The 13,216-nt window shown below is 32.0% G+C and overlaps 1 protein-coding gene across 3 annotated transcripts; it reads right to left on the bottom strand.

Annotated features, from left to right (window-relative positions):
• Window positions 1-4,731: 4,731 nt before the first annotated feature.
• Window positions 4,732-12,863, bottom strand: LOC110787894 (probable boron transporter 7). Of its 3 annotated transcripts, none has more exons than XM_021992533.2 (12): window positions 12,787-12,863; window positions 11,159-11,355; window positions 9,797-9,986; window positions 9,295-9,433; window positions 9,023-9,191; window positions 8,552-8,712; window positions 8,101-8,274; window positions 7,750-7,962; window positions 6,850-7,163; window positions 5,647-5,920; window positions 5,318-5,539; window positions 4,732-5,063 (listed from the first exon to the last, which is right to left on the bottom strand). In XM_021992533.2, exons 2-12 carry the CDS (start codon window positions 11,343-11,345, stop codon window positions 5,040-5,042), a joined length of 2,067 nt encoding a protein of 688 aa, XP_021848225.2. In that variant the 5' UTR covers window positions 11,346-11,355; window positions 12,787-12,863; the 3' UTR covers window positions 4,732-5,039. The 3 variants fall into 3 exon arrangements, with proteins under 3 accessions (XP_021848225.2, XP_021848226.2, XP_056698816.1); XM_021992534.2 differs by having other exon boundaries at window positions 11,159-11,364; window positions 12,787-12,848; XM_056842838.1 differs by lacking the exon at window positions 12,787-12,863 and adding an exon at window positions 11,461-11,539.
• Window positions 12,864-13,216: the final 353 nt, after the last annotated feature.

Consider the following 13,216-nt stretch of genomic DNA (forward strand, 5'->3'; position numbering starts at 1 on the left):
AGAGTTAGGTACATGGCTTTTGATAATTTGTATAGCTAATTTAGAAAATGTATATATAAATGCTTATATTTATTACTTTCATTCGTCCTTATTTGTTTGCCCCATATTCTATTTTGGTTTGTCCTTTAAAGCTTGTCTTGTCTTTTTTCCTTATAATACTTCATCCGATTTGTAATACTTGCAACGTTGGTCACTTTCACGCATGTCTATGCACAGCTTTGATCATTAATATCTTTAACTCTCTTTAAACAAAAATTATAAAAAGTTAATATTTTGAAAATAAAAATTGAGACGAATCTAACAAAATCCTACATGATTATGTTTTATCTTACATATAAATCAACAACAATAGTCAAAATAGAATATGTAAATAGTGTAAAATACACAAACGTTGCGAGTATTAAAAATCGGAGGAAGTATTAGGACACCAAAATTTATCAGACTAATTAAAATACACTTGTAAGAGTGGAAAAGACAAAGTTACACCCAGTTGAGAATGAATTTCTTGATTGACTATATTCGTGACGTAGGAAGGATGACTGCACGATTCGACAAAGAAGCAAATCGTCTAAAACTGTTGAAACGATTTCTACTAGTCAGCCCTCGGTGTCCGATTGCTTAATAGAATATGTTTTCGGAAAGGAAACGGGCCCACGAGTTCAAATGACTACTATGCTGTGATTATTGATGGGCTTTTTAGGCCATTTGAGTTTGTTTAGGACTCGAAACTGCACTTTAATTATTTTCGACTTTTGATTTTAATTCCGTTTCGTATAAGGGTTTCGTGTTAACTATTTAAACACTTTATTTTCGTCATTAGAAATCAACTATTCTTTTGAATATAAATTCCGAGAGTTTATCTATTTTCTGATGGATTCCGATTTCTACAGATTTATGGCTTGTAAATTTGTTCGTTTGCTCTAAAGATTAGCGCTTGATTTTCTTTCATAATTCCGACTGAGTCAATTCGTGAACGTAAACCGATTGGGTAAAACTTCATGAAACGACACTGAGACAGAGCCAAATTGAAGGTACGTAATAGCTAGTTGTACACAACTTGTCTAGGAAAAAGAGTAAGAGAATGTGTGCGTAAAAAGTACTGAAGAATTAATCTCTAGCTTCATCGGATTCAAAGTCTTTGATCATCATATCATATATATAGAAGAAGAAAAAAGAAGAGAACATGTAATTTGTCCTCTATTTTTAGTTAAAAAAAAGTCAACGATAATGAATTTGAAGAAGGCGCTGACTTATATAGCCACCCGCGAGACCCGACATTAGATCAAATGGCGAGCGCCCATGTTTCCTTCACTTTAATTAATCTTATTCTACAAGTTAATTAACCATGATTATAATGAGATTAAACTAATCCAATTTGTTTAATTCATATTGCATCGTCATAATCTGATAAGATGGATCGACTGATGTTTGCAAGTGTCGTTGCCAGCAACAGTCGAGCTAAATGTAAGTTGGCCATAATAGAGAAAAGTTGACTTTCGTACTTTCAGTCAAACTATGATCAATTCGATCCATTCATTCTTATCATTAAGTAAAGATCACTTTTTGTGTGGTATATTGTTCGAGCCAATAACTAGTAAACACTACAAAAATTTGTATTTTTAATGACAACCTAATTATAACGGTCAAAGTCTTTTGCGACGGGGCTAACAACCAAACAAAGACGGGAATAACCATCGCAAATGTCTTTTACGACGGGTTAACGACGGAATTTTACATTAACGACGGCCCCCTTTTATGACGGGTTCGCGACAGGAAATCCCGTCATTAACCAATGATTATTGGCCTTTAGTGACGGGATTTCCCGTCGTTAATGGTACAATTTCTTGTAGTGACAATATATAATGATGCAGATATAATATGATACTGAGAATCAAATCACTAAACATTCATCATCTCATATTATTTTTGCTAATCAATTAAGCCAAATAATATGATACGAGTACCTTAATTATGTAGAGGTAACGTAACATTTATAAATTGAAAAGCTTATGCAATTATAAAATATGATAAATGGGTCAATATCAAAAAATTTCGTTTTTCAGGTTTTGTAGTAGGATGGGACTTTCTCAACTTTAGCCAGCTCTATATATGTGATGTCTTGGTAAGATGTCTTATACAGTTATACTCTTATACGAAGTATATCTAGGAAAATAATATAGGTGATGTATGGTTTATTGACAAATTATATAATCAAACAAATCTGAAGGTCAACAATATACTAGTAATTCATAAATCATGTGTACAACAAATCCATAAAGTCGACGTCAAAAATGATGTACGACGTTGTTAATCATATCAAAATTATCGAAATAAGGTCATGTTTATGTAATTATGTGCATCCGTGTTCTTAGTATTACCAATTAAATTGATTTTAGTACGAGATGTTCTTTGAGTTTTATAGTGGACTGAACTCTTCTTCTCGTTATTGGAATTTCTAAATCTACTTTCTAAACTATTTGAGAATACTCATACATATATATACCTGATGTGACAATTAAATTGGGATGCATAATACTCTGTAATTAGATTAGGTCTCGTGCACGCACGGATATTTAAAAATTATTATTTGACCATTTTTTTTATAAAAATTTTAATTGAATTATTTATCCCTTAAATCTATTGCGTAATTAATAATCTCGAATGTACTAATTTTATCATATTTTTACTTACTACGTATTATGTATTTTATATGTTTAATATGATGATCTGACTAAAATATTTGATATATTTAATATGCTAATTTGACCAAAATATCGAGTAAGAATATTTTCTATTATTGATATGACAGTTTGACTAAAATTTTAATAATGGCATATTCCATAATCCTATATTTTTTTTTCCATATATAAACATTTATACAAAAGGAGAGAAAATAAAAAAAAAGAATCTATTATCTATTACTAATACTAAAAGAGACACCAGGAATGACACGTGTCACTTCCTGCTGAAAAATTTTCTCGTCAAAAACTCTTTCCTAAAAAGATATATTTACTTTTTCCCTTTTTTTTCTCTCCTTTTGTATGGAAAAAAATATAGGATTATGGAATATGCCATTATTAAAATTTCGATAATATTTTAGTCAAATTGTCGTATCAATAATAGAAAATATTCTTACTCAATATTTAGGCCAAATTAGCATATTAAATATATTAAATATTTTAGTCAGATCAATACATTAAACATATAAATATATAACGTAGTAAGTTAAAATATGATAAATGAGTACATTCGAGATTATTAATTACGAAATCGATTTAAAGGATAGATAATTCAATTAAATTTTTTATAAAAAAGATAGTTAAATAATGATTTTCATATATCCGTGCGTGCACGGGACCTAATCTAGTAAAATAAATATGTCTTTTTAGAAAAGAGTTTTTGGCGGGAAAATTTTTCACCAGGAAGTGACACGTGTCATTCTTGATGTCTCTTTTAGTGTATAGTACGGAGTAATAGATTAGAAGCCTGAGATATTTCCGTGATAAGCAAGCGTACACCTAATAGCCAAGTGCTCGTATATATATGTGATATAATCTATGACTTTATATGCTTATCCATCAGAAACGTTGAACCTCTTATCAATTCATAGCTAGCTGCCTAGCTTATAGATTTAATAATGCCTGTAAATTTTGACATTGTCAAAAAAAAGTCAAGTTTAATTATCAACTATCAATTATATATTTCTACTCGTTGATTAATAAATTTATTTATATTTTATCCTTTGTTTTTACTTATTGTACTATTCTCTAATGGACGCAAAGCGTGCGGATGTTTAGAGGGGCCATTAATCAATTGATAATTAATTATAATATTAGTTGGAAATAATTAACATTAGTTGATGATAACTACGCTTGTTATTAGCTACGCTAGAACCTTTTGAGCATTAATTTTGAAAGTTTAAGTTAGCAACCATCTATAAGTGTATAATAATAAGCTTGTTGGCCATTTTGATTACAATTTATAGGAACTTGGTAGCTAGCTTGATCTATAAAACACAATTGGGACAAAAAAAAAGTTTCCCAAGGTGGAGTTATCTTCTTTGACTTTTGAACAAATTGATAACTTATTGTTACTTGTTAATACTATGGTACAATGCACATTAAACTTAGTAATTTTTAAGTGTGAGATTGACTATTGGTTTTTTAATTAACTAAGGTGGAGTAGTATATTTCTTCCGTTCAATATTTCGTGTGGAATCAATAATAAATCTAATACCCCGTATATTATAATTAAAGCGGACATATTTTCTTAAGATAGTAGAGCGTCACATAAGCAGGGTAATTATTTTGGCGAATGAAAAAAGAGATATCCAAGTTATTTTAGAATTAAATAATTCAATCTCCAAGTCAGTAAAAACTAACAAATGAGAGTAATCATAATAAAATTTAATTTAATTGATACTATTAATCATTTTAACAGAATTATGTAAATTCTTTTTTATAATCCATTCAGTTACATATAAAAGAAATAATGTGTAGTTTTTTTATTTATAATCCATTCACTTTGTTTGAATTTTTAATTTATTTGCATTTTAATGACCATATGTACGAGTAAATAATGCCTACGCGTTACATAAAAAAATGATCATATATACGAACTCCTTTACTTTTGTTGGTGTGAGGGGGGTGTTTGGGGTATCATTTTTTTTTACTATTGTTGCACAACTTACTAACTATTTATGGGGACAATTGGAGAAGGAAATAATAAAAATAAGTGTGGTATTTCACCAAAAATAAAAGTGTTACAAGTATTCAAGACCGGCCGAAAAAGACAAATGTTACACGTATTCTAAAACAGGGGGAGTAGTATAAAAAAATGGTAAAAATATTATGAAGGTAGTATCAGTCTATCAGATAGTGTTTTACAAGAATTAAAACGAATTATACAAAAACATAAAATACTTTGTTGCACTTTTCTCTTTACAACTTCAACTTAGGCTAACATTTGATACTATTAAGTCAATTATTAGTAGTCACTTCATTTCCAAGAGTATCTTCATTTTGTTTTGATCACTCCTTTTATGCAATGTTCTCTGGAAAAACCTGCTCATATACAAATTTAATGCTAATTAATACTCAATTAAGCATATATTTGACGATGAACACTTTTATATATTCCGTATTATCTAAGGTGAATCCAAAAAGGTTTTGCACGAACAAAGTGTACAATAAATTTATCATTCATCGATGTAACTTTTAACCTATTTTGATTAACTTTTATATTATAATTTTTTTTTATGGATAAATATTTTAAAAGGTTACCTAATTAACATATGAAAGAGGATGATGATATATACCTTGAAATTTCGGTCATGTCGCATGCTCATAGCAGCCCTAGGGTTCATCTCCATCCTTCCACTGAGAACCCGTCTTTCGCTACGAAAGCGTTGAAGGCTCAGAGTTCTAATCTTTATTTCTCCTCTATTAGTTGTTAACTCATCTAACACTTCTGAATCAGATATTTCTTCCTCCATTTCTTCTTCATTCTCATAGCCGTCTTCATAAATCGTTCCATTTTCCTGTTCGTAACATGCATTTAGCTAGCATTATTATTGTTATTATGACCAAATTTAAATTGTTCAAGATGCGTCACTGATTATGATCAGATTTGTAGTTTTGTACGTACCCTGAAAGAGATTGCGCGCCTTGAAGTGCCTAGGATTTCCTCGTACTCGTGAGAGTCTAGGTCGTGCAAGTGTTGTGGGTCGAAAATCCTTGGTAATACAAGATGTCTTATGATTATAAGAAGAACAAATGGCAAGGGAAATATTATCCCAACTAAGGGTATCCAAGTCATTCCATAACAAACAAGCAAGTACGTTAGTTGAAACAGTGTAAAACCCAAAATCCATCTGAATGGCACTGTTTCCACGTATGAAGCATGATTCCTTGCCAAAATCCTGCCAAAATTCATAAACCAAACACATTAGTGGTAATGATCATATATTACCCAATGTGGCCTATAATTTTGAGATGGAGTAAATCAGACACATTTACTACCTCCGTTTCAAATTATATTAACATTTTTCGATTTAGTTGTTTCATAATATTCTTTACACTTTGTTTTATTCTATTTTAGAACGAGTAAATTTACTCTATTATCCTTCTTACTCCAAAATATTTACTCCCTCTGTCCTTTAATACTCCACTACAAAAATTTGTATCTTTAACGACAACCTAATTACGACGGGTTAAAAATCCCGTCGCAAAAGCCTTTTGTGACGGGGCTTACAACCAAACAAAGACGGGAATAACCGTCACAAATGTCTTTTATGACGGGTTTACGACGGGATTTTCTATTAACGACGGCCCCCTTTTATGACGGGTTCGCGACAGGAAATCCCGTCGTAATCAACAATTATTGGCCTTTCGCGACGGGATTTCCCGTCGTTAATAGTACAATATCTTGTAGTGCTCGCACCGTTTTGACTTTTTGAACTATTTACATAATTCACTTTGATCCTGTTTTATTCTAATATATGAAAACAAATGTTAGTATATAATAATTGTTGGCTTCATCTTTATATATATATTCAAAATATTAATATTTTTATAAGTTTTTATAATATGTAGTTAAACATATTGGTGATCGATCAAAGTTGTGCATTGACAAGCGTATCCTGTGAAAATAGTGCGAGTATTAAGGGACGGAGGGATTAGTTATTTATAATTTCCACTCAGTTTCTCTTACTTTATTTTTTTTCTTATATCCACCCACATTTATACACGTTTCTCTTACTTTATCCATATTTTGTTATATTCAACCATGCAAATAGTAACCATAAAGATCTTTATAAAACGGAGATAATACGAAGTATATAGAACTCACTTGTATAATCTAGTTTTATTAACAAAGATAAGTCGGATTCTTTCCCAGAACTGGTTGCCGGGAAGACTATCAATAGCCATGTAAGCAATGTAACCCCAAAGAAGCGAAGATGGCAATCTTTTGAGGGCAGGCATAGCGAAAACTGCAACTCCTAGGAGAAGAGATTGTAATAGGTTGCTCAATCTTTGTTCATTAACTCGGACCGGTAAATGGTTTTCAATGTGTTTCTCTGGATCAAATGTATCTTTTCCATCACTTTCTCCTTTCATTACCACTTCCTTTAAGGTTTCTAGCTCTTTCACCACTCTATTTACCTGAAAAATTAATGCTGGTTGGTTAAATGATCAACATGACTAGACCAGGAATAATCAGATCAAACCAGACCAGACTAAAAACTAGAAAAAATAGCCTTAACTCAGAATAATCAGACCAGAGCATACTAGACTGAAAACTAGAAAAATTAGACCTGACCCGAAATAATCAGACCAGACAAAGCCAGAAACTAGAAAAATTAGATCATGCCAGACCAGATCAGATCGAGCAGATGAAGAGAATAGAGCCTTAGTACAAAGTAGAGCGGATCAACATGGGCCCGACCCGCTGACCCGACTCGACCCAACCCAAAAATTACCGGGTTTGGACATAATATTTCAGCCTGATTTTCAGGCCCGGCCCAAACCACCCCGAACTTTTAAAAAAAAATTACGGACTTTGGGCAACGTAAAAAACAATTTTAGTTATATATTTAGCCCGGTCCGAAAATGGCCCAAAAACCCGCAAATTTGGCACGAAATAGCGGGTTCTGGGCACAAAAAACGGCATGCGGTTAGACTTGGGCTGAGCCGAACCCGGCCTCGCCCGGCTTTTGATTATGTCTAGTACAAAGTTAGCTTAAATTACCGATTTATTCCTGTCCATTTCTAGGAAAACAGCTTGCATATTGCCATAAATTTCAGAATTAGTAGCACGTTTGTGTATGCTTTCTTTGGCAGTTTCGACCATCTTTCTTCTGATCAACTGTCTTTTAAGAACAGCAAGGCTCTTGATGTGCATAGGAGATTGAGGAAGAAGAGCGTAGGAAGGAGGAAGTCCAAGCAACCCACAAATCAAAGTCTGTGAAACATCGATCGTTAATTATGTTTTAAACATGAATCATTAGTGCATGCGTTTTTATAATAGAAAAATTAAACTAGAATTAAGTAGATTATAAGAACATATAACTATATATATAATTAGGGTGATCACACTAACCATAATGCCAAGGAGAAAGACGTCGTAATGGTAAGCAGAAGGGTGCTTAAGATTAAATTCCTTCTGTTGTGCCATTTTCGAAGCCACGTTGTGCTCAAAAAAGAATAGTACTGCTATCATTGTTCCTGGTATTATTGCCCCAAAGATGTATCTTACGGGCACATCCCCCATTCTCTGCGAAATTTCAAGCAGGTTAGTTCCGGTCGATTCGACTTATTTTGTCTATACTTCAATTATTTGAAAAACTTATTTAATTTATTCTATCTAAAAAAACTCAGTTTGTCTGAAATAAATTTATTTGTGTGTAATATTTTCTGATATTTTTTTTTAATTTATCTAAATTAAGCTTCTTTTTTTTTCTGAAATAAATCAAACAGAACATAGTCTTAGTCATTTAGTTAAAATTAAAAGGTTTTAACATAGTTTTAAGAAAGATATGTCGATTACGTACACTAGCAACACTCCAAGTATCCCAAGAATGCCAAGGATGAGGACTGAATAATCTTCTAGGAACGCCGGTGGGAACATTTCCCGGTACAGCATATGACAATCCTGCCCACGCTAGTATCATCATCGGAACCCCGAAATTTCCTATGAAATTTCTTATACCACCTGCACAAGCATTAATTTGGGGCGAATTAGCTATAAAGGCAGTACAAATTACAAATGAGCAATGTAAAAAGCACAGTCTGACACGGGCATGGAAAAAGCATGGCTCGACATGAACACGAATTTAAGTCGTGGGTATCATTTTTATGGAAAAAGCACGACAATGCACATAAATGAGCAACGTAAAAAGCACAGCCTGACACGGGCACAAAAAAAGCATGGCTCGATAATGGACTAACCACTATGCTATAACCTCTTTGGTTTAATTATATACTTCCTATACTACATAGGCAGTACTGCATAATGGACTAACCTGTTCCATACAACCATGACCTAGCCTTTCTACTTTTAAAAGCAGTGTAGATAAAGCCTAGGGAGAACAAGATTGCAAACAATCCATTTGCGTAACGCCATTGAAATTGGTAAGCCCTATTGTTTGGCTCATTAACTCCTTTGGGAACTTGAAATTCGGTTACAATCCCCTGCAATAATAGACGATGATCAACTAATAAGTCACCCCTAAACAATAACATGTATATATATGTATGTAATATAATTAAATTGGAGTGATTATTGATTAATTACCCTGATAGCCTCTTGGATGAATAGAACAGAAATTAACATTTCAATAAGTTCTTCGGCTATTCTTGTGAATCGGTCAATGATGGCACACACGTTAAATATTGACATTAGCATTAGCAAAAAAGCCGTCCATACACAAACCCTGCAAAATATAACCATGAATTAATTAATTAATTAATTGACATTTAGAGAATAAAAGTTCGGACAATTAATTGAACCTGAAATGGGTTGTGAAACAGAGCCTATGCTATATAACTATTTGCGAATTGAACAACTATGGAGTACCTTTTAGTTCACCAATTTCACGAACAACTACCTTTTACTTTGTTTTTTTTTGTAAATAACTACCTCTATGTTCTTGTATTAGGAAATTAACACTGTCGATTTACAATTTTCTCATTTTAAAACTAAGATATCTCTTTCGTTTGTTAATTGTTTAAAGTGACTTAAATCTCATTTTTTCCCTTTATTTTATGTGTAAGGATTACGTAGAGACGATGCTTACCATGCGGTCCAAGCCAAAAATAGAGGATATAGATCATCCCGATTTTCGGCATAATCATACAAGAAGGTATACATAAGAACAGTTGGTTCTGCAACTCCTTGTATTAGAAGTGGTTGTCCACCAACTAGTGTGTGTATAACGCCACAAATTGCTGCTGAAAACAAAGTTTGCACTGAACTCAGCCTTCTACCTGTCAAAAATTAATCACAAATTAAACTCGGTCACTACGTACTATTTTTTAACGAAAATGATAAAGGTAGCAACATGCGACCTTTAAGCCGTGTCACAATGATAACATGTCATGCTTATGTGTCATAATTTAAATTGGAAACTAAAATATTTAACTTATATAACCTATTACAACTCTCACTACAAAAAAATTGTACCATTATCGACGGGAAATTCCGTCGCTAAAGGTCAATAACCGTTGATTAATGACGGGATTTTATATCGCGAACCCGTCATAAAAAAGGTCGTCATTAATGAAAAATCTCGTCGTTAACCCGTCGTAAAAGACATTTGCTACGGTTATTCCCGTCTTTCTTTGGTTGTTAGCCCCTTCGCAAAAGGCTTTTGCGACGAGATTTTTAACCCGTTGTTATTAGGTTGTTGTTAAAGATACAAAATCTTGCAGTGTCTGTTACAAATTCATATTTAAAGGTATTAATAATAAATATTGTACAGTAGACACTACAAAATAATCATTTTATAGAGACGAGGAATTTTGTCTCTATATAATCCAAATCCGTCTCAAAATGATGCTTAGAGACGGATTTGAGACGAAAGTAGGGCGTCTCTATAGAGAGCGTCTCAAAATAATTTGAGACGGAATTCTTGCAAATCCATTACAAATTTGAGACAGAATTTTTGAAACTTCTTATACAATTCCATCTCAAATTTAATTTAGAGACGGAATTTAGTAATCCGTCTCAATTTTGAGACGTTTGTTGTATACGTCTCAAAATCCATCTCTAATTGATGCATAATTTTGTAGTGAGAGTAAAAGGTAACTCAAAATAATTAAAAGCTACCCCAATATATGTAAAAATTATTTATTTTTTAGTAATAAATTTTTTTCAATTTAATAAAAACTATTATTTCAAATCATTTATAATGTATAAAATTAATCATGTAATTAACCTTTTAAAATGTTTATCCATCTACTTTTTTATACATAATATAAAAGTTAATAAAAATATATTAAAAATTACAAAAAAAAGTTGGTAAAAATTATCACAATATACAGTTTTTTTATTATACACCTTATTAGCCTAAGGGTGAACCAGATACTAACCCAAAAAAAAAAAAATTATACAGCTTGTGCGTGCAGGACCTCTTGCTTTCGTAACGTTGGTCACTAACCTGTTTTCATGTTGAGGAGTTCCCCAAAGGCAATAGCAGGAAGTGCTGAAGCAAAAAAAGTAGAGGCAGTTGGACCAAGTATCCCAACTCCAGATTTGATACCATTAACCCAATCCTGTTTATAGCATGCAAGTCTTCCTCGTACGTCGTTTTTAATTCCCCTGAATGGAGTTTTTATACTCTCCATCTTTAATCACCTGTAAAATCTGCAATTAATTAATATTCACCAACAATTTTAAACGAGAAAATAGTTTTTATACTTGATCATCAAGTCGTATTTCTCAGTGATAATGTTAACTAACGTATTATAATCTTGAAAATGTTGAAGAGATCAAAAGAAAAATGATAGGGGGAAATTTTAAAATAAAAATACTTCGTAATAATTAAGGAGAATATGTCAATAGAGAAGAAAAAATGTCAAAATAACTCACAACATTGTTGAAAATTTTATATATGTTGAAAAAACGTTATTAATTTCATGCAACTGCGTGCTCTAGCTTCTAATTAGCTTCGAGAACTTAAGTAAATATTACGGACATACTACATCAGTTTGACTTTTCACTTACTAATTTTGGCCATATTTATTACGAATACATAATAATCAGCATTAACCACTACGTAAAGATCGACCTCATTGGTTAATTTGTAAAATCATGTACTCTAATAAATTAATACGGAGCGGGTACACCGATTCCTCCCTCGCCATATATTTACTTAACACGTTTTGACTGACACATAAATTTGGGCAATTTAATTGAGTTAATACCACTATAAGAATTCGCGATTTTACCTACCTGCACAAAAACGTTCGGTAGACATCAAAAAACAGTCGGTAAATTATAGTTTATCTACCGATTTAAGAGCTGTCGGTAATTTGCGGTAGCTACGTTCAATACACGAATTCTTGTAGTGTACGGTGTACCTATCTAATTAGCTCGCTGGCTTGCAATTTGTAAAATCATAAACTTAATTAAGTTAAATCATATAGGCATATGGCCATCTCTCTCTCTATATATAAGAACTTGTCTTCAATCTATATGGAAAGAAAAGAGTGGCTTAGACAAAAATACATTTTTACAATTCAATTCCTACTATTCAAAAAAATGAAACCTTTACAAAATTTAAACACCGTACCCACAAAATATGTGGGCGTACGTTAACAAACACGTCTTTCATAGCTAGATGGCTGTATTTTTGTTCCACAAAGAGTGGAAGCTGATTTTATCAGCACAAACTATATTGTTATTTTGATGTTTATGTTTAAGTAATGCAGTGACTCTTATTCTCAAAAAAAACACGTCTTCCTTAACTTGTAACTTGTAAAATATCACTACAAATTAAAAAAAAACATTAAATCCTAATAGACCTCCTAAGAGGGGGTCTTAAGGTCATCAATCGACCTCTTAGGGTAAGAGATCGACCCTCCAAAAACTCATGTTTAACCAATATTTACCAATTAAGCACGTATACATATCTCGATGTGTTCGATATACAGTTAATTAGAGAATTAGTAGCTTCTTATACTCTTGTTAAGTTTTATACGCAGTATTACGTAAATATTGCTAGTAGTACATTATGCATGTTAATGTAACATGTTTGGTGTAAAATGACTAGAGAAGCTTACATACCTTACTTCTCACGTTTCGTTGAAGCCTTTAATAAAAGATGGAAAATTGGAGTTAATTTAGAGGAAGTTTATTTGAAGAGAGACTTGTGAAAGAATGCACAGGATTTATTGGTTTATATAGAGTGCATATCTGCCCTAGTGGACAATTATTACGTACTACTTTTAATTGACCACTTTTATTAGCGGTCAATAATACATATAATTAGCAAACTTCAATTAAATTTTGAATTGAAATTAACAACGTGTTACGTACAAAGTATATGTTTGACATGTATGGACCATATATCTATGGTACTATGTTAGTTTGTTATAGAGATAGTGTAATTTGAAATGATAATTAAATTGACAAATAAATTAAGACGCCGGTACGTTACGTACCTATCTTTGTAAAAATGTATCACTATTTTTCTAATATATTGTCCATTTTTTGT

The sequence above is a fragment of the Spinacia oleracea genome, chromosome 4 (assembly GCF_020520425.1).
Source record: "Spinacia oleracea cultivar Varoflay chromosome 4, BTI_SOV_V1, whole genome shotgun sequence".
Lineage (NCBI taxonomy): Eukaryota > Viridiplantae > Streptophyta > Magnoliopsida > Caryophyllales > Amaranthaceae > Spinacia > Spinacia oleracea.